Here is a 25,517-nt window from a genome sequence, read left to right as displayed (position 1 = left end):
ACCCCAGTGGCAGTTGTTCTGGAGATACAGGAGGTGGGGGGGGGCTCCAGGCCCAATAACTGTACCCACTCCTGTTTGGGGGTGCCAGGAGGGAAGGGGAACACCTAGAGGCCATATCTGCCAATTATACAGCTCGGGTACCAGAAACTTAATTTTAAAAACAAGTTGTCTCATAAAATGCCATGCTATGAATTGATCTGAAGAGGCCTGGGGATGGGTTGTAGATAAAAGGTTCTGAAGAATACCTGGAAATTGGGGCAATCTAGATCTCCCTCTGGCATTGGATACTGATCTCTTAGCTCAGCATTGGAGACCTGACTTTAAATTATCCCCCATCTGGCCTCCTCCAAAATCCTGACCAATATCCTAAGTCTCCTGAAGGTGGAAAGCTCTTTCCCATGTCTCCAGCTCGCTCCAAGTTCCTCCTGCATGTTTCCTATGTCATCAGGCAGGTGGCACACCATTTAACTGGGTCCTGTGCACCATGGTTCAGTAATGCTATGCTGCTAGACCAAGTGGTAAAGACACCATCTTCAGCCACTAATTTGCACCTTAAAGGCTGATGATTTTAAAGGGACAAAAAAAGAAAATTAACAGCCAGGGAGAATATAGTCTGATCATCTTCCCACCTTGTCAAAAGTTGGAGCTGCATCTTTGCTGGGGGAGTTGTGGGAGTATAGCTGACAGGTGCATTAAAAAAATGGGCTTGGTTTTGACTGTGGCCCTTTGGATCTCAGAAATAAAGTTCAAGAGAAGGGCAAATCTGAATACTCCACCCCCTGGACCACCCAGGGTCAACAGAAGCTGGATGTTGGGAACTAAAGGAAGAGTTAGGTTAAGGGTAGGGATTCCTTGCAGCTAACTCCCAGGACTGGTTGCCCTGGCAACAATGGAAATGTTTGAGCAGCTGGCAGGGCAGAACATGCTAGGTAGCTCATCTCTTCTGCGAGGCTGGTACTTATCTGCAAGGGTAGACTAACACCCAAACTGGGCTTTTTGTTTTTCCCCCTCTTTTGCCACTCTGGCCATAAAACTTCCTGAGGGAGTGACAGGGAATGAGATGAGAGACATACCTCTGGGGAGGCCAAATCTCATGGGAATGGGGTTGGAGCCAGGAGAAAATGGGACTGGCTCATAAAGCACCAGTTTAAAAAAAAAAAAAACTGAGCAAGCGAATTAATATCTCCCTCCAATTATTTTTCAAAGCAGTTTCCCATAAGCCGTCTTATTCAAACAGATCTATGAAATACGTGATGGGGAAACTGAGGTCCCTAAAGGGAAGGGACTTGCCCAGGCCATTTATTTGAACTCCATTTCTCTGTTTTATAACAATCTTACTTGCAATTTCTTGTGTGCTACACAGGGTACTAGACAAGAGTTAATCTGTTCTATGGAATTCTCTCAACTATCCTGTGAGCTAGGCATATCGATGCTTCCTGCTGTTCAGATGAAGAAAGAGGGACTCCAAGCAGCCAAGGTCACACAGCCAGAGAGGGACACAGGCAGGATTTGAATCTGGGATGCCCCAAGCCTGTGTTCTCACTTCTAAACTATACTGCCCCAAAGTTCAAGTGGTTATCAGAGACCCCCCAGTCACATCAGTTCCAATTCACTGGGACCCAGTTTTGGTGGAGTAGCTGGAAGACCGCTCTCCTCCACCTCTCAGGGAGGTTCTGCCTGGCAGTTCTCACTCTGGATTCAAAAGAAGATAGGAAAAATGAATCCCCTATTATCACATTTCAAGTGCTCTTGCCAGCTTGGCCCTGAACTTAATAGTTTGGAGTTTAGTGAAGGCAGGTGAGGGACAAGAGAGAGACAAAGGTGACCCCAAACAGGCTGGTCTCTGCCCTCAACTATCATCTATATTGGGTAATAAGCTGGGGGCTGGCTCATGGCTAAACATCTAAGTGGATATGGTATTGGGAGTTGTTTTTTATTTGGGGTTGGAATGGGGCTCTCAAGGGCTTGCCTGTCCTCAGGGAGGGAACAGAGGATGGGAGCAAGCATCACCAAAGGTTTCAAGAGTGAGAGAGACACACAGAGGAGAGCTGAAAGAGAGAGAGAGAGGCAGAAGGAGAGTTGGGGAAGCAGAGAGAGAGAGAGAGAGAGAGAGAGAGAGAGAGAGAGGGAGAGGCTGCGTTCAAAGTTCCCCAGGGTTTTCTCCAGAATTCCACAGTTCTGATGCTCAGGTACTCAGAAAGTGACCGTGCTGTGTTGCTGGACAAAAATAGCCTGTGACTGGGCCTGGAGCCTATGAGGTGGTAGGAGAAGCAGCCAACATCATCTGGAGAGGCAGAGGCATAGCACTAAAGGGTAGAATAATGGGTCAAGTATTTCTCCCAAAGTCTGTCATGCTACATTATCTGAGGGGCAGTTCCATATTGGTGCCCAGCCAGGATGCAAAAAGTCATCACACTAGCTACTGTTTTTAGCATTGCCTATATTACCAAGCATGCATTATCTGGGGAGGATGGTCCATTTAAAGGTGGCCACTTCTCATATTTGGATGTATTTCTCTCAGAATGCTGCCTGCCCATTCAGCTGTGCTTCAAATGCCTGTTTGGAGGTTGTTTGGGACAGTGGGAGATGGTCTTATGCTGAGGCCTGCTTAAGCTCCCTTCCATCGTGGCCACCCCATGGAGCTGAGGCATCAGCTCTGGGTAAAAGAGAGCTGGCCAGGCAAATTGGGCTGCTCTCCCCACACACCCAACCCAGGCTCTGACCTCCCGCCATCTGTCTACACCACCTCCCTTGTGCCCTTGAGCCTGGGCGGTCACTTTCTGCCCCAGCATCCCAGCTGTGGGACCCCTTCTGCCCTCCTGGATGGTAGGTGGGACAGGAACACTGGCTTTTAAATCACAATGCGTTTGGAGAACAACCACACAACAGCTCAGCCCAAGAAACCAAAACCAAAGATCACGGAAACACAAGACAGAACCAAAGACAAAACGCTTTGGGGGAGGAGGGGGCCGGGGAAGGAGGATGGGAGGGGGAAAAAAAAACGAACTCATCGGTTTTTTCCCCCCAAAAGGAAACAAAATCAGGAAATTCATAAGTAAATAAAAGGAAGAAAGAAAGAAAAAAAAACGAAGGAAACCAAAGGAGAAAAACAGAACGGAAGACGAGAAACACTCCAACAGAAGGCGTTGGGAATTCACCAAACCGAACCGACAAGAGTGGCATGCAGAGAAATTTTTACATTCTCCCAGCATGCATCAGGCCCAAGTTACCATGACGACGAGGAGTGCAAAAAACTTAGCAACAACATTACCAAAGGATGCATAGAGGCGACCACAATGCAAGCATCGCATGTGTGCGGCCGGCCCTAGGCCGGGCTGGGCGCGGCTGAGATTTTCGTGTCTTTCTGGGTTTTTGCTCTGGCTTGGCGGTTTTTTTTTTGTTTTGTTCACTTTGAGCTCGTTATTTGTATTCCATCATGTATTCTTTTAAGTTTGTTTTGCTATTATTTTCCATGTGCATGTCTGCATGTGTCTGTGTGCCTGTCTGTATGTGTTTCGTGCGTGTGTGTGTCACTCAGAATGTAAAAATGTGGGTAAAGAAAGTAAAAAAGAAAAAAACACACCAACCTTCTCGAAGCTCTGAGGGATGTAAAGGGGGTTTGATGCAGAACACAATGACATGGGGAGAAGAGAAAAAATAGGGGAGATACAGAGAGTAAAAAGAGGACTTCCCAAGGCTACAAGCTGCAATAGTTTGTTGAATTTTTTTTCTTTAAACCAAAAAAAAATTAAAATTAAAAAATAAAAAGAACAGCAACGACCTTTTAGTCTTTCCTCCGCTCTTTCCTTGACATACAAGATCTACGTTCACCTTCCACGATTTTTTAAAATTCAATTTTGGAGCGTCTGAGACCCAGGCAAAGAAAGGGAGGCTGGACCCCCACAAGAAAGGACCCCACCTCCGGGGGGGTGGTGCTGAGGACACAGAAAGCCCCCCTCCCTTGTCGCACCCTGGTTAGAGGCCCCGCCCCCGCCCGGCCCCACGCCTGCTGTCCACACTTGAGCTCTGCCAGCCTTACAACCCCCCATCCTGGGTGTTGGCAGAGAAATAAGCAAGTTAGACGAAGACTGGTCAGCTGGGAGTCGTGGACGCACTATAACTCACCAGAGGTGCCATGGCAGCAGATTGGATGTGTGTCCCCTGCCCACCCACGCCCCTGCATCCCCGTCCCCTCCCCCCCAGGCGGCCTCCTCCTCCTCGGAGACCGAGACGAGATGCAGAACCCAAGCGCAGCTAGGGCGCTGCGTCAGGGCTGGTGGGAGGACCGAGGGGCTGAGGGTCTCTGCCTGAGGGAGGAGCCTTCTGGCCTCCCAGCAGGGGCTGGGTGCGTCGAGTGGGGGAAACGGAGGCCCGAAGAGCGGGAAGGGGGTCAGGTAGACAGAGCCCATTGCGGCAGCCCATTGGGTGGTGGTGGGGAGGCTGTTTAATGGGCCTTGTTTCCTGGCAGGCAGAAGCTGTTTCTACCACGAAGCTGGTCAGAAACAGCCTTGGGGATGCAGGGAGATGGAGGAGGAGGAGGCGGACTGAAATCTCTGAAAGGGCGAAAGAGGACCAGCCTGGGGATGAGAGGGGGGGCGACAGAGGTATCTGGGGGCAGGCACAGCCCCCTCCCACCTGGCGTCTTTGAGAGGACACCCAGGGGCTCAGAAGGAAGTCTGTGTAGCTGCTTCCCAGGCCCTCCGGGGGTAGGGGTGGGGGGTGCAGGATCTCAGCCCGAGCCCAAGCCCAAGGGCGTCTGCCTAAAGGAATCCCTCTCTGAGGGTAACTGAGAGATCAGGGGCTCTGGGGTGGCCAAGGGGGTGGGGCCGGCGGGGGGGGGGGGGCAGCCTCGAAGACCCCTCCCCAAGCCTTAGATTGAGGGCGCTGAAGGGGGTGGTGAAGGGGTGGGGGAGCTACGAGGCCACGAGTCTGGAGAAGCAAAGCAAGCACACAGCAGGGGGAGGCACCGCACAACACACCACAGAAGCCAACTCGGATGGGTGGGCGGGCGGGGTGGGGCAGAGGCCTGCAGGCTCCCCCGGCCCTGTAGGCCCCTGACGGACCCCCGCCCCCGTTCCCTCCTGCCGCCCCCCCCCCAAGTTCTGCAGCCCATGGGGCGGCCATCACAAGGCACGGGGGTGGGGGGTGGAAGCTGCCCCCATTTTACAGGCGAGGAAACTGAGGCCCAGAGATACACCGCCTGGCCCAAGGTCCCACGGCCCCCAGCGGGGGAGGGCCTGCCTGCTGGGGTCTGCAGGGGACAGGGGAGCCCGGAGGCTGTGAGCCCAAGGGAGGGGAGACAGGTGGGGCGGGTCCCTGTCTTTGACCTGGACGCAGTGTTCCCTACCTCGCACGTAGAGGTTGGCGGGTGACGAGTAGCGCACGCCGGCGCTGTTGGTGGCCACACATTCGTATTTGCCCTGGTCAGTCTCCTCACTGCTTTCGATCTGCAGGGCTCCTGTGGGAAGAGGGGACAAGGCCTGTCCTGTCAGGGGAGGCCCCAGGGAACGGGGGCAGGCAGGACGGCTGTCCCAGGGCCCTGTCCAGCCTGTCTCTTGGGTGGGCTGGGCCAGAGAGGCAGATGAGAGAGCTGAGTCAGCCTAGAAGCCTCTGCTAGACCGGGGCCTCCCTGCCTGCGGCGCCCCCCACCGCAAGCCTGACCACACTGCATGCCCTGCAAATCCTCCATCCTCAACCAGGACCTCACACGCGACTGCCAAGTTGAACGACGAGGCTGGGAGAAGTGCGTGCCAACAGAGGCGTGTTCAAGAAATCACCCAGGAATGCTCCCCTGGTGGGGGGTGGAGGGCAGGTTGGCTGGCATTCCCAATGCACAGCAAAGACCCTGGCGTTGAAGGGGCCACCACAGATGATGTGCCATCTTGGGGAGCTGGTGGTCGTTCTCTGGTTTCAACCAGCGCCCACGTGTCAAAATGAACATGGGTCTGCGTTCCTCAAGTTATGTTTGAAATCATAAGTATCAAGGCCCACAGTGTCTGTGATCGGAGCCAGGGTTGTGTTTCTTCAAGGTCATTTACAGTTCAGGACTGGGTTACCCTCCGCCAGAACAAAGGCAGGGAGTTCCCGTGTGGCTCAGGGGTAACAAACGCGACTGGTATCCGTGAGGACTTGGGTTCGATCCCTGGCCTCTCTCTCAGTGGGTTAAGGATCCAGCATTGCCATGAGCTGTGGCATGGGTCACAGATGTGGCTCGGATCCAACATTGCCGTGGTTGTGGCGTAGGCCAGCAGCTGCAGCTCTGAGCTGGGGAACTTCCATATGCCTCGGGTGTGGCCCTAAAAAGGAAAAAAAAAAAAAACAAAAAACGAAGAAGAAGAAGAATGAAGGCAAAGGATGCTGAAAGTAACACAGGTCAAGTGTGTCTGAAATCAAAGGCCTGGATCCAAGCTTTCTGTACCGGAAACTGAAGGGGACTCTGAATTGCCCCAGAGATTTAAAGGCACCTAAGTCAGTCTGTCTGGATTTAACCAGGTCTGGAGTCAGGATCCTGGTGCTTACCAGTAACCAAATGAATTTTCTCAAACGTGTTTGCAATCACGAAGGAAGACCCAAGTCCAAGGGGCTCAAAGGTTAGTGGGGAGAATTTTCTTTTTTTTTTTTTAAAGGTTGCACCTATGGCATATGGAAGTTCCCAGGCTAGCGGTCGGATCAGAGCTGCAGCTACTGGCCTACACCATGGCCACAGCAACACTGGGATCCCAGCTGTATCTGTGACCTGTACTGCAGCTCACGGCAAAGCCAGATCCTTAACCTGCTGAGTGAGGCCAGGAATCCAACCGGCATCCTCATGGACACTACGTCAGGTTCTTAACCCACTGAGCTACAACGGGAACTCTGAGAATTTTCAGAAGTGTTTGAAATCAGCAGTCTGAAGGAAGACCTCAAATACCCACAAATATAATTGAGGTTCTCAGGCCTCCAGTGGGTTTGAAATCACAAGCCTTTATCAAAGAATTTTTTGGTCATGAGTGAGCATTTAAAGAAGGGGTCTATTTTCCCAAGCATATTTAAAAATCACAGGCCCAGTCAAAGGTCTTGGTGCCCACGAGTAAATGAAAACAGGGCTGATCCCCATCCCTTCAATATGTTTGAAATCACAGGCTCAGATGAAAGACTTAACTTGCCATGAGCATGTGAATATGAATGAAACTTCTTAAGAATGTTTGCAAGTACAGAGCCTTGATTAAACACTACAGTGCCCACGAGTAAATGAAAACATGGCTGAGATTTCCCTGAAGATACCTGGGACCACAGGCCTGGAACGAATCATTTTCACAAGTAGGTGAAGTCAAGCGAACATCTCTAAGTATGGCTGAATCATGAGTCTTGATAAAATACTCAAGTGCCCATGAACAAACAAAAATGAGGCAGAGATTGCCACAGCAGGTTTGAAATCAAAGGCCTGGCCCAAAGTCCTCATTCTCCTAAGCAAATAAAGCTGCATGAATATCTTGGTATATGTTAGAATCACAGGCCTGGACCCCGTCACTTGGTACATGTGAGTAAATGGAGGTGAGGGGAGAGCTCCAAGTTTGTTGGAGTCACAGGTTTTGATCAGAGTCCCTGGCACCAGGAGTCCAAGAAATCCAGTCCAGAGTCCCAAGCAGACCCCACTCCACCACCCAGCTTTGTTTGTGGTTGTCCCAAGGAAGTGAAAGGGACCCACACATTGGGAAGTTCTCTCTGGCGGGGTGGGAGGGAAGGGGGGTCCTCTGCGCTAGGGTTCAGTTCCCATCAACCTCAAGGCTCCAGGAGAGCAGGCAGCCAGGTATTACTATGGAGGCCCAGAGTGGGCAGGGAGACTGTTCAAGGTCACACAGCATTTTGTAGCAAAGTCAGGACTAGACATTGACTCTTCCCTGAGGCTCCCACCCAGGCCTGTTCTAGTCCATTCTCTGGGGCAGCACCATGGGGCTGCCTTTGTGACTGCCTGTCTCTCTGCTCCATCAAGCTGGACCCCATCCCCCACCACCACCCTCAGGGCCCAGATCAGAGCTTTAGAGCTGGGAGGCGCCCTCTGCTCACTCATTGTACAGATGGGGAAATCGAGGCTAGAGATGGCTGACGGCTGTGTACAGGGCACTGGTCAGGGGCCTGGCCCCCAGAGCTCTGGGTGGGGATGGCAGGCACTGCCCCTTCCAGAGGACACAACCCCCTGACTGCAGCCAGGTGACCCGAAGGGCCAGCATGGCCACACTTGGCCCCTAGCCACAGACAGTGACGTAGACACAGAGACTGCACGGACACTGGGCAGGGTGGCGAGGAGGAGGCATGTGGAGGGGGGCCTGGCGGCAGCCCCTCATGAAGCCTGGGAGGCTGGGTGGCAGTGAGAGAGAGCGTGAGTGGGTGGGTGGGTGAGGAAAGAGCCTCTTACCTCGGATCGGAGTGCTTTCTGTAAGGGAAGCAGAGAGAGTCAGGTGAATGTCAGAAGGCAGTCCTGGGGGGCCGGGGGGCCCCAGGGAGGCGGGGCCAGGCCACCAGCCAGACCTGTCCACTCTGCCCGGGGGGAGAGGGGGACATGGGGCAGGGGCAGCCCTGGGTTTACAGGCTTGCTGAGGAAGAGAAGGCCAGGCTCCTAGGAGCAGGGTGGGGTCTGAGGGCTTGCCAATCCGGAGGGCTTCCTAGAGGAGGTGAGGAGACTCTCCTGGGGAAAGATGGGCTGAGTCTAGAAGCCCCTCTGGACAGGCCTGAGGGGCGTGGCGGTGCCCCACGGAGATCCATGGCCTGGCCAGGCCCTGTCAGCTGCCCTCCTTCTGGGTCGAGGGAGGGAGGGAGGTCCATGACCTCTACTCTTTTCCTTCTTGGGAGGGACAGGGAATGAGGGGGATGGGTCTTGGGAATCTTGTTAGAGACGGGGGAGAAGGGTTAGTGCCCCAGGACCGGGCATTAATAAAGCCAAGGGAAGGTTTTAGAGACAGGCCAAGTGGGAGGGACAGGGGAGGGCAGTGACAGGGGATGGAGGGCACAGGGAGGGCGCCGCAGCCTCCTTAACTTCCAAAAGGAAAAGAGGAAGAGGACTGTGTCTGTTGAGATGGGCCCTGGGGGCAGGGACAGTTCAGGAGACCAGAAAAGGTGGCCCCGGGCTGGAGTTGCCCACCTTCTGCTCACGCTCCCGGGGGCCATCTGGGCCCCCTCTACCTGTGCTGATCACAGCTGATAACTGAGGACACGGGCACCCCAAGGCCAGGGCAGAGAAGCTTTGAGAAAGCAAGGCTCCTTCCGCATTCAGGCCCATTTTGCAGACGGGCAAACTGAGGCCCACAAGGACTTGTCCCACCATGAGGCAGAGGCAGGGATGGGCCCTTAACCCGCACTCCAGCCTCCCAGGCTGGGGCCCTTCTAGCCTGAACTTTGGGAGGACCCTGTATGATCTCTTACAAAATCTCCAACCCAAAGGGGCCACTCCTCCTCTTCACATGAGCCGGAAATGGAATTTGCCGAAGGCTGTACCATGGAGAACAAAAATCCAGGTCACTGGGAATCTAGGTCGGCCCCTGCTCAGGCTGGTTCATTGAACTATTATGCTAAGAGAAGCCAGAGGCAGAACTTCCCACGATGGCCCAGTAGCCCACGGCCCCTCTACAGAGAGGAAAGGACACACCGCCTTGGGTATTAAAGGTGAGAGGTGACCATTATAGGCCATTATCATTCTCACCTTAGTAAGAATGAGCCTAGCAGCTGGTTTCAGGGGATTCAGGGTAGATGCTGGGGAAAAGAATGAGATACACCCAGGACTAGCCCAGCGGGAACACTCCCCCTCCTTCCCTTATATCCAGCCCCCCCCCGCCCCCCCCCCCCCCGACTTCTGTAATTTCACCATTTTCCAGCTGTGTCGAGGCCCAGGATGGGGCAGGGGCAGGGGTGGCTGTTACATGCGGAGCTCCACCAGCCCCCTTGTGGTCTTTGTTCCTCTTTTCCGTTTGGGCTCCTCTCTCTGCAGCCCCCTGGTGCCTGGGTGGGGAGGGCTGGGGGGCTGGGGGCGGGGACGGTGGGGGGAGGCGTTAGTACACATGCCACGTAGAGTGGGTCACAGTTACTGTCACGGTGGCTGTTAGTCTGAGGGGAGGGGACGGCTGGGAGGCGGGGCGACATGGGGGAGGAGGGGGCGTTAGTGGTTGACGTGGTGAAGAAATTAAACTTACCAAAGGTTTCTGAACGTTTACAACGGAGGGACAAGAAAAGAGAACAGGAACATTAACGGGTGGTTATGCAGAAGCCTGTATCCTCACGGGGAGGGGTCAGAAGACAAATCAGGTTGATTATGGTGATTAAATCAGCTGCCGTTCTTGGAGCACTGAGGACGGGCCAGGCCACCCGTCAGGGGCCCCTCGCAACAACACTCGGGGGTGGGGGGGGCACGTGTTCTGAGGACACTGAGATGCCAAGAGGAGGGCATGCCCCGGCGCACACTGGACAGTCGGGTGCTGAGGTCCACGCTCTTTTTGTTTGTTTTGTTTTTTGTCTTTTTGCCTTTTCTAGGGCCATTCCCGAGGCATGTGGAGGTTCCCAGGTTAGGGGTTGAGTTGCAGCTGTAGCTGCCGGACTACTCCAGAGCCACAGCAACGCGGGATCCGAGTCATGTCTGCGACCTACACCACAGCTCACGGCAACACTGGATCCTTGACCCACTGAGCAAGGCCAGGGATCGAACCTGCAACCTCATGGCTCCTAGTCGGATTCATTAACCACTGAGCCATGACGGGAACTCTGAGGTCCACACTCTTGATCATTTTGCTATATTGGGGTTGTGATGGCAGAGACCATCAAGGAAGAAATTGGAGTCCCAAGCCTGCCATCACTCCTCCAGCTGAACCCCCCCACAAAGTTGCAAATATCCTCAGAGAGGTGGGGACGGGGAAGGCTACTTCTCTCCCTGGTGCAGGGGCCAGGGTCGCTCCAGGGAAGACATTCTGGGCTTAACATCTGCCCCTTTTCAGGGTCTGGGTCTTCGCTAGAAGGAGCAGAAAGCAGAGGATGGGCAGACAGACTCCTCAGAGGACGAGGCTGAGCAGTGAGTGGGGATGGGCAGGGAGCACTGAGAACAATGGAGAGGCCTTCAGGTAGGGGTGGCTCCGGGGCGGGGGTGGGGGAGTCCTCATAGGAAGGGGAGAGAGAAAAAAGGGGGTGCACCAACACGTGTACTCAAAAGTGGACGAAAACATGTGTGAGTGCCCGTGGGCACATCCTGACCACACATGCGTCCACCCACAAGGAACAGACATGCACACGGGAGGGACTGTCACTCAGACATATGTGTGGCTGAGATGCACACAGACAAGCTTCGCTCTGGGAGGGAGAAGGTGACCCGTGTGCCGAGGGCATGGCCTGTGTGTGCCCACTGGTGGGGAGCAGGTCAGGACACATGGGGATCCACACGTAGATGTTCGTGAGGCGGTGGGACAATCGACACAATGCACACACAGCCCCTCAGATGGACGGACTCACGGAGGGGGCACGGAGGTGCTAAGCTGAGACACAACTGGAAGTTGTGTGTATGTGCCTGGCCCAAGGTGGCCAAGGTTTTATGCTCTGTTCCAACCCCCCCTCCCCGCCCTCCAAGTCTGGCCAGGACCAGGACAAACAGGCTGGACTGCCTGTCGGTGCCCCATGGTGTCCTTATTGCTGCAGGCTCAGAGACCATCTCTCCCTGCAGCTCTCTGGGGCTCCCCATGGCCTCAGCTGCCTCCGCCCACTACCTCCTCTGGAGACACCCACTGTTTCAGCACTGGAAACACTTGCCTTGGCCTAGTGCTCTCCTCTATTCCTACCTGTCTGGACCCCCTTACGTCCTCACTGGACATATCTCCTGCTTCAGCATAGAAGAAACCCTCCCTCTGCCACCTTCCGGGGCTCCCCATTATCTTGACTGGGCCCCGATAGATAGCCAGTGGTTAGACACTGAAGATAGCCTTCCCCCGCCACCCTCCGTGGCTCCCCATCACCTCTGCCTGTCTGGCCCCCACTGTTGGGGCACCATGGACACCTGCCGTCTATGCCTGTCTACGCTTCATGAGGACAGCAGTGCTTTGGGTATTGGAGACACTGCTCCTGAGGCCTCGGTGGCTCGCCATCACTGTGCATTTCTGGGTCTGTTATGTTCCCACTCAGGCACTGAAGAACTCTCTGCCTACCACCCACTATGGCGCCCCATGACCCCTGCCCGTCACGCCCTATCACATCCGCATGGGTTCAGCGCTGAAGACACACTCCCCCAGCACCCACGGCCTCCGAGGCTGCACGTCAGCTCTGCCCTTCTGTCTTCCACTAGCCCCCAGGGCTTGGGTGCTGGAGAGGGTGCCCTCCCCGTGCTGTCCTCTGTGGCTCCCACATCTTCCCAGCCACCTGCACTCACCTGATCGCAGCTGCTTGATGCGCCCGTTGCTGGCACTGGGGTCCACGGGTAAGAAGTCCTTGAACCAGGTGATCTCAGGGTCAGGGTTGCCGCTGGCAGCACAGAGCATCGTCGCCGTGCGTGTCCGCTCCACCACCTTCAGCTGGGGGCCCATGTCGATGTTGGGGAACCCGGGGGGCAGCTGGTCCTCTGAGGGTGGAGATGGCAAAAGCAAAGCCAAGGCCCAATTACTGCACGGCCATCCCTCCAGGGCGCTGGGTCCAGCCCCCGCTGGGCAGTGTGACCATTTGTAGCCTGTTTCCTCTTGGTCCGTGGGAAACATCACTCTCATGTGTGGGAACTGGTGGGAAGACATCAGGCCAGACCGGTGCCTTTGACCCGGGGTGATCCTGCCCCCAGGGGACACTGGGCCATGTCTGGGGAAATCTGTGGTTGTCAAGACTAGGGGACTCCTGACATCGAGTAGATGGGGATTGTTGCTCTACACCCCACAGCACCAAGGATGGCCCTGCAGAGGACCGTCAGGGCCGAGGTTACAAAACCCTTGAGTTGCTTTACAGCAGCCAGAGGGCACTTTTGGGGGCGGGGGGGGGGCACACCCATGCAGAGGCGACACAGTGTGACAATGACAGATCCTCAGCTACCAGGGAACCCCAGAGGCAGCTTTTCGAAATGTAAATGAGACCACACCACACCTCTCCTGCCTGCCCTCCCCACCACTCCCCAGAGGAACCCAGGCTCCCCACTCAGCGCTGGCCCCCACCGGCCTCGGCAGCTCCATCACAAGCCAGCCTCACGCTTGCTTCTTGCTCTGTCTAGCCACACTGGCCACCTTGCTCCCTGATGTCATCATGCTCCCTTCTGCCTCACACCCTGGGCAACGTGTCTATGTCACCTCAGCCTAGCTGACGGCCCCAAGTTTGTTTTTTTTTTTTTTTTTTTTGCTTTCTAGGGCTGCACCTGAGGCACATGGAAGTTCCCAGGCTAGGGGTTCAAATCGGAACTACAGCTGTCGGCCTCCACCACAGCCACAGCAACATAGGATCTGAGACGCATCTGTGACCTACACAGCAATACTAGATCCTTAATCCACTGAGTGAGGCCAGGGATTGGACCTGTGTCCTCATGGATACCACTGAGCCACAATGGGAACGTCTTTTTTTTTTTTTTTTTTTGTGGCCCCAACTTATAAATCCTCCCAGACTCCAGAACATCTGAGCATTGAACTCCACAGAAAATGATTTATCTGTGTCCCCACTGCCCCATGCAGGTCCTGGCATGCAGTTGGTGCTCAATAAGTACACAAATGATTCACCCCTAGTTACTGCCAACCTTTGAGAAGCCTCATGTCTCCCAGCCTCAGGCTCCCCATTCTCTGGCAAGCATCCAATAAAAGGGGGTGGGGGGGGTGGGGGGATACAAAGAGAAAAACATCCCTCCCTGGAGACTCTTGGTCCCCACATCCAGTGATGGAGAATGTGGTTCTGGGCTGGGGTGGTGAGGCAGGTGGCCTCTGTTTGTGTACCCTGCAAATGGCATCATGGACTCCTTGGCCTGACTTATCGGGTTGATGCCAGTGAGGGGGATGCAGCTCGAGGGTCTCCCACTAGGCCCTACCCTCTCCCACACCTTCACCCGCCACCTCCAGCACCTGGACCCCTGGCTCCTTTGGCTCTGACCTCTAGTGTCCCCAGCTCTGGTCTGGCCTGAAATCCACAATGGACAAAGGGTCCCCTGGGGTGGGGCAGGCTTCCTCAGCTAAAATTGAGTCACTAGTGGGAGTTCCCATTGTGGCTCAGCAGGTTAAGGACCTGACATTGTCTCTATGAGGATGAAGGTTCAATCCCTGGCCTCACTCAGCGGGTTAACCATCTTGCTATGGCTGTGGTGTAGGCTGCAGCTGCAGCTCCAATTCAACCCCTGGCCCGGGAAGTTCCAAATGCTGCAGGTGCAGCCCTAAAAAGAAGAAAAAAAAAACAGAAATAGCCACTAGCCCCCTGTTATGTGTTCCTTACCCCCAATTCCTTTTTTTTTTTTTGGTCTTGTTGCCATTTCTAGGGCTGCTCCCGAGGCATATGGAGGTTCCCAGGCTAGGGGTCGAATCAGAGCTGTAGCTGCTGGCCTACACCACAGCTCACGACAACACCGGATCCTTAACCCATTGAGCAAGGCCAGGGATCGAACCTACAACCTCATGGTTCCTAGTCGGATTCGTTAACCACTGAACCACGACGGGAACCCCATTCCCCCCGATTCTTATGTGGAATCCCTGATCCCTGAGACCTCGGCTATGACTGTGTTTGGAGACAGGGTCTCTACAGAGGTCATGAACATTAACTTAAAGGAGGTATTAGGCAGACCCTGACCCAAGAGGACTCATGTCCTCATAAGAAGAGATGAGGACCGACACACACAGACGGGAGACCATGTGGACACTGAAGACGGTTGACAATGAGCCAAGGAGAGAGGCCTCAGAAGGAACCAAGCCTGCTGACACCTCGATCTTGGACCTCCAGCCTATGCAAAGAACACATGTGACTCAGGCTGCCCAGACTGTGGAGCTGTGTCACAGCAGCCCTTGCAAACCAACAGTCCCCACCCCACCCCTGGTGGTGGACAAGTGACAAACTGTGATCACACACAGGGCCAAGATGGAGAAGAAACAGGCACACTTGTCTGCAACCGGTAGGGATGCTCATTGGTACAACAGGACCAGGAGGGGTGACTTGGTGCCCTGAGACCCCGGCACCCTCAGCCCAGCAGCTGGCACTAGAGAAGGAAGGCAGAGGTATTCCTGAGGCCCTAACAGCAATGGTAAAAGCCTGGTGACAGTCTCGACACCTGTCAACAGAGACTTATTACATATTGGCCAGGCCGTCCATGGACCAGGTCCCCCAAACAAGCAGAAAGAATCGCCTCACAGAGAGATTTGGAACAAAGTCCGAATCTGAACAAAGTCCAAGATGTGTTGCTAAACGGCAGAGTTCAAAGTGAGAGATGGTATAGACCAAAGATTGAAAACTATGGCCTCTGGGCCAACCCTGGCCCCGCCCCTTGTTTTTGTGGATAAAGTTTTATTGGCACACCAGCCGCATCCATTGGTTTCCTCATCACCTACAAGAGCTTTCCTGAACTGAGAAGTTGCAACAGAGATTGTCCAGCTTGCAGCTTCAAAAGCATTTACCCTTTGGCATTGTAGAGAAGAAACCTGCTGCCTCCTGGTACAGACAACGCTGCCGTTTGTGTTAAAAGGACACAAAACATGGGTATTTGCTCATAAATGCCCAGGAGGGGCACTGGGCATGGCGAGGGTGTTGGGTGATGGACAGGAGGGCTGGGGAAGAGGTAGGTCTGAGGCCACCATGCAGGGAGGGAACAGAGCTGCAGGTGCGTGGAAGGGGCAGAAGGCCAAGACTGGGCACAGGAGAGGCGGTAGAGGTGGGTATGGGGGTGTAGCATCACCCCGTGTCCCCAGTTAAACAAGAGAGCTGTGGCTCCAGCCCAGGCAGGGATCCCTTGGTAAAGGAAACCGGCTGCACATCTAAGTCCTGAGCACTAACTAGGTACCAGGCACTATAAGGCAGCTTCCTGTGCCCTCCTCAGCGATGGGATCCATTCCACAGTGGGGGAAACTGAGGCTCAGACAGACACACACCTGCCCTAAGTTGTACAGCCGGGACACAGCAATACCGGGCTTTGAACCCCGGCTGGGCTCAGCCTGGAAAAAGCTGGGAGGAGCTTGCGGCTGCAGAACCCCCAAGCCCAGCCGGGATCTGTCAGGTCTGAGGGGTGGCTGCATCCTGTCTGAGCTGGTTCACGCCCCCGTTTGCTCTTCCCAGGCCCCTGAGGCCTGGACCACCTCACACATGGTTCTGATTGGTTACTGATGACATCACCAAAGGTTAGGGCAGAGTCTCAACTCTTGGTGCTCAAAGCTGACCTAGGCAGGCTGGGGGCCTGGGTCTGCTGGTGTCCCTCTGTGCTCCCATTTCCTGTATGTGTGTTTGTGTGTGTGCATGGGTACACTTGTATGCACACGTGCTCACCCAAGTATGCACCCGCAGCCCACACTTGTCCTCACGTGAGCACTTCCTGGGTGCATGCAGCCCCATGGGGGGAGAGGGGGATTGAGTGCACGGCAGCCAGCCAGGGTAGGGGAGGCGGTGGTCACCTGATGTTATGGAGAGCTCCTAATTCAACAAAAATGTTCATCGAGTACCACATTGTGCCTGGTTCCTCGGAATTTAATTAAAACAACAGTGAGGGAGGCATGAGCGGGGGCCACAATCAGATGGCGGTGGTGGAAGGGAAGATCCCCCCTCCCCTGCAGCCCAGACCTTCCCACTCAGCCAGGGGTCCCTGGGGCTGGGGCTAAGTGGAGAAGGGGACAGACACTCCAGGTTAATCGCTCTGGGCTGGGTGCCCAGCCCCAGCATCATGCACCCGGAGAACAGAGACACGGGGCGCCTTGATGGGGAGCAGGGAGGGGAGCTGTGTCTTTCCCAGACTCCCGGAGACCAGGCACTTAATAGATTCACAGCTTGTCCTTTTAACTCTCTGAGCGCTTACAATGGGAGCTAGCGCGGGGAGGGGGTGGGGCGGCGGGAGGTCAGGGCAAAAATATCTGCTGGGAAGAGGCGGGCTGGGCACGCGGGCTCCTCCCCTCACTCCTCCTGCCTCCATGCCCCAGCCGGATGGGCTCCAGGACCCACGCAAATTGAAACTATGGGGCCTCTTGTTAAAAAAAATTACTAGGAATTTCCAGGCGGCAACCACAGAGCCTTCTGAGTGCGAGCACACACCAGGGTCTGGCACGAAGTGCCCCCACAGCCGATGTGACAGCTCCTCCCAGGGCTCCAAGCTGACCATCGCTCTGCCACCTGGGGGGACGCTGGAACACTCCCCCCCTCAGAGCCACATGGCGGGGGGGGCACCAACCCCCTAATGGCTGGCTGTGGCTCCTACTTATAGATCACAGAGGGTCAGGGTGCCCCTACAGGTGAAAGACAGGACCCACCCAGCCACCAGAGAGCTGGAGCATGGCCGGTGGCAGCTGTCTTGTTACAACCAAACTAACAGCAATGATGGTCATAATAATATCAGATAGGCAGAACCAACCAAATCCTTGTCCCCGTGGAGCATCACGAGGGTCCCCCACCTGTAATGTCTGTTTCTCTGGTTCATGATCCCTTGTGGTGAACACCATTATCATCCCACTTTGGAAGTGAGGAAACTGCAGCTCAGAGAGGTGCCCAAGGTCACACAGCTACAGAGTGGCAGCGCCAGGATGTACACTCAAGTTGCAGGCCCCTGGGTTAAAACTACCTTGCAATGGAGAGGGAAGTAAGGAGCAGCAGGTGTGGGGGTCCAGGGGTGGGGCAGGTTTGTGGCAACACTGAATGATGCTGGTTTACAATAAGGAAGCAATTTCCTGGTGCCCCAGCCCACCTGAATGAGGCCAGGGTGTGAATGTTCAGGGAGGTGGGAGTGAGCTGTTTCAGCCTAGTCAGCCTCTATCCCTCCTTTGTTCCTTTGGGGGAACCACCCCTTTTTGACCCTTTGTGGGCTGACACGCCCTTGACTCCAGGGAGGACTCTGCCAATCAGAGTTATTTGTTCCTCCAGCCATAGTGACCAGCTCAGGGATGGTCGTCTGACCCAAACAAGGCCAATGAACAGCAGTCCTGGGTCACTGAGTCCTCTCTTTGTAGTGGGGGCCTGGGAAGCTGAAGCTAAGTGGAGGTGGGGGGGGGGAATCTCACTGAGGGTATAGTTGACATGGAAGAAAATAAACCCGGAGGCAGAAAGTGAGCGCTGAGAACACTGTATCAGCTCCTGGATCCAGCTGAACCTGAAGCTAAATTACTCCATAGACATTTTAATTACAGGAACCAATGAATTCTCAGTCTGAGTTGGATCCACCTCGTGGAATCACAAGAGCATGGTTAAGATGACAAACAGGGATGATTCTAGCCCTTAAAACTCCTCTTTTCTGCAAAGGCTCAATAAATTCCTACCAGAAGACCATGGACCCAGTGGTATTATGGACTAGAAGATGTCCCCCCTAAAGAAAAAAATCCCAAGTGAGACTTTCACAGATCCCTTTGGTGTTTGTCCCCAAAGTCCAGGGCCCGGGTCCTGCCCACCTATCCTGGGAGGTGCCATACCTCGGAGGACAGTGAGCTTGGCGTGGACAGTGATCTCCCCAACTGAATTCTGGGCCACGCACTCGTACACGTTTTCATCCCGGGGTGTCCGGAGTGGCTGGATCCTCAAAACGGCCCCCGCACTCCCATCAAACTCGATCGTCTGTTTGGGAGAAAGGCCAGGGTGAGGCTGGGGTCCCAGGGGTGACCAGGAGATGAGCTGGGAGCTGCCTCGCCTGTGTGTATACGTCTGTCAATGCAGTGGAGGCAGAAAACTGGGTCTGCACAAACAGAGGGTACTGTGTGTGAGTGGGTGTGTGACATGCACACGGAAGTGTGTGACAGGTGTGCAAAGGTGTACTGGATATGGAAATGTGCACAGAGTAGGGAATTCCCTTCTGTGTGAAGGGGTGAGATAAGATTCAGAGAGGGCAGGGCATTGCTTGAGGCCACACAGCACAAGGGTGGGAGAACAGCTGAACCTGGCGGGGCCCTCATGGAGCAGGCAGGGAGGGTGCAGGAGGGGAAGGGGGCCGCCTAGACGGGATGCCCAGCCCTGGCTGCCCATGCGCCGTCTGGGGAAAGTTTTCAAGTTTCCGTGGCTCCGTCCAGGGGGTGGGGCTGAGCCTGGGCTGTCTCTCCTCCCCCATCCCCCCAACTCACCTCGAAGCGCTGCGAATTGACCTTCTTGCCTTTCTTATTCCAGGTCACGCGTGGCTTGGGATCACCTGTGGCCTGACAGACGAAGGAGGCCACGCCCCCTGACACACCAATCTGGTCCTTGGGTTCTTTGATGAACCTGGGGGGCTCTGGGGAAAAAGCAGGAAGAGGAGGGGCTCTGGTGGGCCGGGGCATGTGACCAGGACCCCACGGGCCACGCAAACACGATCTCCTGTCTGCCCAGAGAGGTACAAGAAGGACCCAACAGGAAGGTTAGAGAGAAGGAAAGAGAAATGTGGGGTTCCGTGATGGCCTAGTAGTTAAGGATCCGTCGCTGTCACTGCTGTGGCGTGGGGTTCAATCCCTGACAAGGGACCTTCCACATGCCATGGATGTGGCCAAAAAAAAGAGAGAAATGCTACCACTGGATGCCCCCTTACTGGCACTTGTGGGTATTCCAGGGCCTGCCCAGCACCCTCACTCCCACCCCTACCCCCTGGGGACTAGAGCCACACCACCCACACAGGGATGCAGCCTCACATGGGCACACCTACTCAGGCCCAGTGCCACAGGGGATGGCAGGAGGGGAGATCCCTGACACTCAAGGGTCCTCAAATTCAGCACCCGGAGGCCCTCAGTAGTGATCAGCCAAACCCTTGAGTCCTTGGCCCTAAAAAGATGTGGGAGGTGATAACTTGGTCAAAAGCCCTGGTGGCACACATGGGGAGACTGAGGCATCAAACAGGGAACAGGGGGTGACCAAGGGACCTGAAGTCAGAGCCAGATTCAAACCCAGGGCTCCAGCCTCTTTAATCCATGAGGGGTGTCCAAACGCAGTGGGGCAGAGCTGGAGGACCAAACTTAGAATGAGTGCCTAGTGAATGCCAAGTGCATGCAGAAGGTATACACTTCTGACAAGGCTGAGGGTCAGGACCATGGGCACACGTTCACACATGGGCACACGGAGGCACAGACCAGACAAGGCATTTGCTTCAACACACAACTGGCCAGTGGCTGAGCAGGGATCTGACCCGGGCTGGCTCCTGTGCCCACATCCTTGTCCCTCCCGATGATCTGATATGTTAAGTCTTCCCAGGAAAGTCTAAGGGGGAGCTACTATGTCTTTAACAGCTAGACAGTCTCAACTCTGCGCCTTGGACAACTATAGGACCCGGTGAGAGTTTATTAACATTGTTTTCTTTTTTATTGACTTTTCACAGTAACCTTTGAATCACCCAAAGGGATGCTGGATTGCCATCCACAGCAATGCTACAATTAGCCTGTAAAATGAATTCAGTTACTTCTGAGAGTTTTACCCATAAACTCAAGAGCTGCGACATACATACAAGGTCCTGAGTGAAACAACCTATCCAACAAAAGGGGATAATTAAATGAATACTGGGCCACCAATGAAGTGGAATACTATGCAACTGTAAAAAGGGACAAGGATGCTTTTGTTATGAACTGCTAGAGAAGGACTAGAAAGATACACTGTGAAATGGACAAAAAGTGAAGGGTAGGAAAGTATAGCAAACGCTCCTGTTTGTGGGATGGGAAAAATGGAAATGGGGAAAGTGTGTGTGTGTGTAAACAACAGCTATCTCTGGGAAGAGAAATCAGGCGGCTGGACACAGGGAGATGGAGGCTTCATATCTTGGTACCTCTTTTTTATTTTTTGGCTTTTTTTAGGACCGCACTCCATGGCACATGGAGGTTCCCAGGCCAAGGGTCTAATCAGAGCTGTAGCCACCGGTCTACACCACAGCCACAGCAATGCCAGACCTTAACCCAGGGATCGAATCCACAACCTCATGGTTCCTAGTAGGATTCGTTTCTGCTGTGCCATGACGGGAACTCCATATCTTGGTACCTGTTTAGATTTAGAACTATCTGAAATTACATTTTTTTTTAAAAAATGTAAAATTAAATTGAAATTACATTTTTTTTTCCAGGGCTGCAGGTGCAGCATATGGAAGTTCCCAGGCTAGCGGTGAATTGGAGCTACAGCTGCCGGCCTACGCCACAGCCACAAAGCGCCAGCTCTGAGCCATGTCTGTGACCTACACCACAGCTCATGGCAATGCTGGATCCTTAACCCACTGAGAGGGGCCAGGAATCGAACCTGCATCCTCATGGATACTAGCTGGGTTCGTTTCTCCTGATCTACAACGGGAACTCCCAAAATTATAATTTTTTAAGGTTTCAACAGAAAGGTAAGCTGACTAAAGAAAAATATTAAGTAAGTAAAAGTTTGGGGTCTGGGGAGAGGCAGACAGAGGATGTACAACTTATGCTTGAGCAATGCCAGGTCTCTGAAAGCTGGGCCATGCAAGAGTTCACCTTGAGAGTTCTGGGTGCTCAGGAGCACTGAGAAGTTTAAAGAGGCCTCAGGTTCCCAGTCTGGGTGCCCAGAGACCCCAATTTCTCCCATCCATGGCTCATGGTGGACTTTGAACAAAACAGAGTCCCCATCCCAGTGGCTTGACTGGCCTCACCTCCCTCCTCCAAGGCTATGCTCCCATTGATATGACCATCTCAGTCTACACTAGCCATCTCTCTGGAAAATCAGTAGACCTACTGTGTTGTGCAGGCATGTGTAGCCTCATTCAACTCCTGTGTATCCTACTGAGGCAGTGATGATTAATCTCACTGTACAGATGGGACAGTACAGGTTCAAGGAGGTTAATGAGCTTGCATGGGGTATGCAGGGCAGAAAGGAGAGCACCAGGATTCGAACCTGGATCTAACTGGATCTAACGTCCCCAAGCCCATGTTTTATGCTATCAGCCATTTTTTTTTTTTTGTCTTTTTAGGGCTGTACCTGCGGCATATGGAAGTTCCTAGGCTAGAGATCCAATCGCAGCTGTAGCCGCCGGCCTACACCACAGCCACAGCAACGCGGGATCTGAGCCACGTCTGCAACCTACACCACAGCTCACGGCAATGCCAGATCCTTAACCCACTGAGCGAGGCCAGGGATCCTGTGTCCTCATGGATATTAGTCGGGTTCATTAACCACTGAGCCATGATGGGAACTCCTATCCTATCTGCCTTGAGCTTGATTTACATGTTTTTGCTCCACGCTGGGACTGGGGGCTGGGCCTGCCTCCCTGGGTTATTCCTCTTCCAAGAATGGTGACAGGAGCCATACGGGTCCTCAGCCAAGTTCATGGGGGGGAAGCCACTGCAGCCGGGTCAGGAATCTTGCTTCTGGGAATACCCTCCCTCAGGAGTCGCTGGAAGGAAGGGCAGAAGCAGGCTGTGGGGAGTGAGCAGCATCCAGCTGCCTGTTTATGGCTTAGAGCTGGGGACACACCCTGAGCACCCTGCAATCCAGGGAACAAGACATGATGGGAGCCCGTGCTGTTCCTCCTCCCTTCATCTGGCAGCTGCAACCTCAGTTGGGCCAGCACCTCCCCTGGGGAGCCTTCTCGGATGACCTCTGGCAGGGTCGGGACCCTCTCGGTTCCCATCCTTCCCTGGGCGTCCCCCATCACAGCCCTGATGGCACTGGGCTGAAATACTGGTGCCACCCGGCAGGCTGGGGGTGGGACAGACCCCACTCCCCGGGACCCCATTACACCTCCTCTCCATGCCCCGTGACCCTTGAGAAAATGGGGCTCTAAACCTCGATGTCTGTTGGACGGCAGGTCCAAAGAAGCTGCCCACTGCTTCCCTGGGTCCCCCCACCGCTCTGCAGGGCAGACAGCTCTCAGCCCACCTCCAGGCAGCTCTGAGAGCCCAGCTGGCCCCAAAGAGCTTTCTCAGCCGGCTGCAACCCCCATTAGAATATTTATTATAAATCCTTGGATTCTCTCTCATTTGGACAAACTTTCCCCTCCTCTTCTTGGCAAAGGGGCCCTGGACGGGAGAAATACACACTGGGGTATGGCTGCAGCTTGTGGCAAGCAAGCGCGCTTTTTGTGCTGGGTCTCTTCTCACACTTGGCACCATTCTGAGGCTCAGAAAGGGTAGGTGACCAGCCTCTAGTCACCCAGCTTGCGATGGTCAAGAGCTAAGATTCCACCCCAGTCGCATCTGGCTCCCAAGGCCCTGCAAATGGTACCCTTGGCAAACAGGGTGGTGGGTTTTTCAGTGACTGAGAGCACCTGGGGTGTTCCCATTGCTTAGATGAAGAGACTGGGGTTCAGAGTGGTGAGGCCAACAGCTCGGAGGCTGGGAGGGGCTTGGCCCCATTTCGGTTTTTCCACTTCAGATTCTGCGGGAAAGGATCTGGTGCCAGAGCTGGAGACCCACCCACCCGTCCCCTCCAATCCAGTCTGGGCCGGCCGCACAGCACTCCGGGAAGGCCCCATAGGACCGAAGCTGTTTCTAGGACAGAAAACACTCCTCCCAGTTCTGGCTGGTGGACACTTCAGCGGCCGTCCCCAGGCTCCCTATGGCCCGACAGCCCCCACCTGAAAAGCTCCCTGAGGACGTGGGCTACTCCTTGAAGCTGGCAGTGCCAACCACGGTGCCCACAGCCCCTCCCCCCCCGCTGGCCCCCACGTGCCAGGGGTCCTGCTAAACAGACCATCTACTGGGGTCAAGGTGCCCCAGCTGTGGAGATGGAGACTTGGGTTTGAGTCTAGGCCACGACCAACATCTAAAGGAATACAGTAAAAACAATGACAGGGCTTACTGTAGGGGACCGGCCGAGATAGCTCCAGTTACATGCCCGGTGCTGATACCTGGGTTGCCCCCCAGCCCTCCCACGGCTCACCTGGACCAGTGCAGTCCCCTCTGCCCTGGCTCTGTCCCCCTCTACAAGTCTGTCCTCTCTCGCAGCCAGAGGGCACCCGTGAGCACCCAAATTGGGTCCCACCCCTCCTCTGCCTACCGCCCTAAAGGGCTCTCACCTCCCTAGGGGTAAAAGACCAAGTCCTTCCCTGTAGCCCACAAGACCCTGCACAACCAGACCTGTCCCCTTCTTGTCCTCCCTCCTCCCTCTCTCCCCCTCGCTCACTCTGCTCCAACTACTCGGGCTTCCTTGTTCTTCCAACATACAAGGCATGGTCCTGCCCCAGGTCCTTTGCACGGGCTGTGCCTTCTGCCTAGGATACCTCCTCTCCGACCCGACACCCGCGGGTTGCCCTCCTCAGCTCCTTTAGCTCTCTGCTCAGTTGCCACCTCCTGGCTGTGACCTTCTCCGATGTCTAACAGACCTATTTAAAATGCAGCCCCCAACCCTCCCCCTTTCGCCCTCATCTCCCTTCTTGCTTATCTTGCTCCTGGGCATGCTCGGTGTCTCTCCCTCCGGAGATTATCAACTCCACAAGGGGGCAGGATATCTGTTTTGTCCCCCAGGTATAAACCAGTGCCTGGTGCACGGTAGGTGCTTATTTAAAACCCACAGGGGAGTTCCCTGGTGGTCTAGTGGTTAGGAATTGGTGCTTTCACTGCTGCGGCCCAGGTTTAAGCCCTGGTCTGGGAACTGAGATCCTACAACGAGCTGCTGTGCCGAACAAAACAAAAATTAAAAACCCACTGAATGAAGAAGAGCACAGAGCCACCCACAGTCACACCACAGAGCCAGGATCTGACCAGACCAGGACAGTCTCCAAACTCTGTGATCTCCATCCCTGCATCACAATGGTCTCTCTGCAGCCTCAGTTTCCTCACCTGTAAAATGGGAAAAATCCCAGCTCTATCCTGCCCAAGGCTGATAATCATCACTAGAGCAAGATGTCAAAATAGAAAATATATTATTTATTCCATCCGGGTATTAATTAAATCATCAGTGGTTTTGGTCTGGGGATGCCATCGAGGGGGTGGGGCCAGGGAAGCTGCTTCACACCCCACAGTGCCCAGGACAGTCCCCCACAGGGAATGATCTAGCCCCCATGTTAAGTGTCAAGGGTGGGGTATTAAATAAATGAAAAACTACAAATGCTCAGCACCCTCTGGCTGCCATTCCACGGTGGGGAACACAGCCCAGAAGACCCAGGCCCTGGCAGGTGACTGGATGGATCATGGTCCAGTCATGCCTGGCTGCTGGTTAGCAACTGGGGCTCTGGCACCAGACAGCCTGGCTACTTCCTGTCTATAATGTAACCTCACTGTGTGCCTCAGTTTTCCCATTTGTACAATAGGGGTGGTGATAATAGCCTTCTTCTCATCAGGTTGTGGTGGTCTATCCGAATGTGTTAGGCATGTACTAAAAACAATATGAAAACAGGAGTTTCGTTGTGGCACTGCGGAAATGAATCCGACTAGGAACCTTGAGGTTGCGGGTTCAATCCCTGGCCTTGCTCAGTGGGTTAAGGATCCAGTGTTGCCGTGAGCTGTGGCGTAGGTCGCAGACGTGGCTCGCATCTGGCGTTGCTGTGGCTCTGGTGT

At 54.5% G+C, this 25,517-nt stretch overlaps 1 protein-coding gene across 5 annotated transcripts in view; it reads right to left on the bottom strand.

The window, feature by feature from the left end:
- Positions 1–25,517, bottom strand: part of PTPRS (protein tyrosine phosphatase receptor type S) — a 105,981-nt gene that overhangs the window by 38,390 nt on the left and 42,074 nt on the right. For all 5 annotated transcript variants that reach the window (XM_047777407.1, XM_047777406.1, XM_047777408.1 and 2 more), the window contains exons 3-6: positions 19,182–19,327; positions 18,540–18,681; positions 12,374–12,562; positions 5,348–5,458 (exon numbers count right to left, since the gene is read on the bottom strand). In XM_047777407.1, the coding sequence (XP_047633363.1) occupies positions 5,348–5,458; positions 12,374–12,562; positions 18,540–18,681; positions 19,182–19,327 (588 nt within the window). The remainder of the gene's footprint in view (positions 1–5,347; positions 5,459–12,373; positions 12,563–18,539; positions 18,682–19,181; positions 19,328–25,517) is intronic.

The sequence above is a fragment of the Phacochoerus africanus genome, chromosome 4, assembly GCF_016906955.1.
Source record: "Phacochoerus africanus isolate WHEZ1 chromosome 4, ROS_Pafr_v1, whole genome shotgun sequence".
Taxonomy (NCBI): Eukaryota; Metazoa; Chordata; class Mammalia; order Artiodactyla; family Suidae; genus Phacochoerus; species Phacochoerus africanus.
This window is presented reverse-complemented; position numbering and strand designations above follow the sequence as displayed.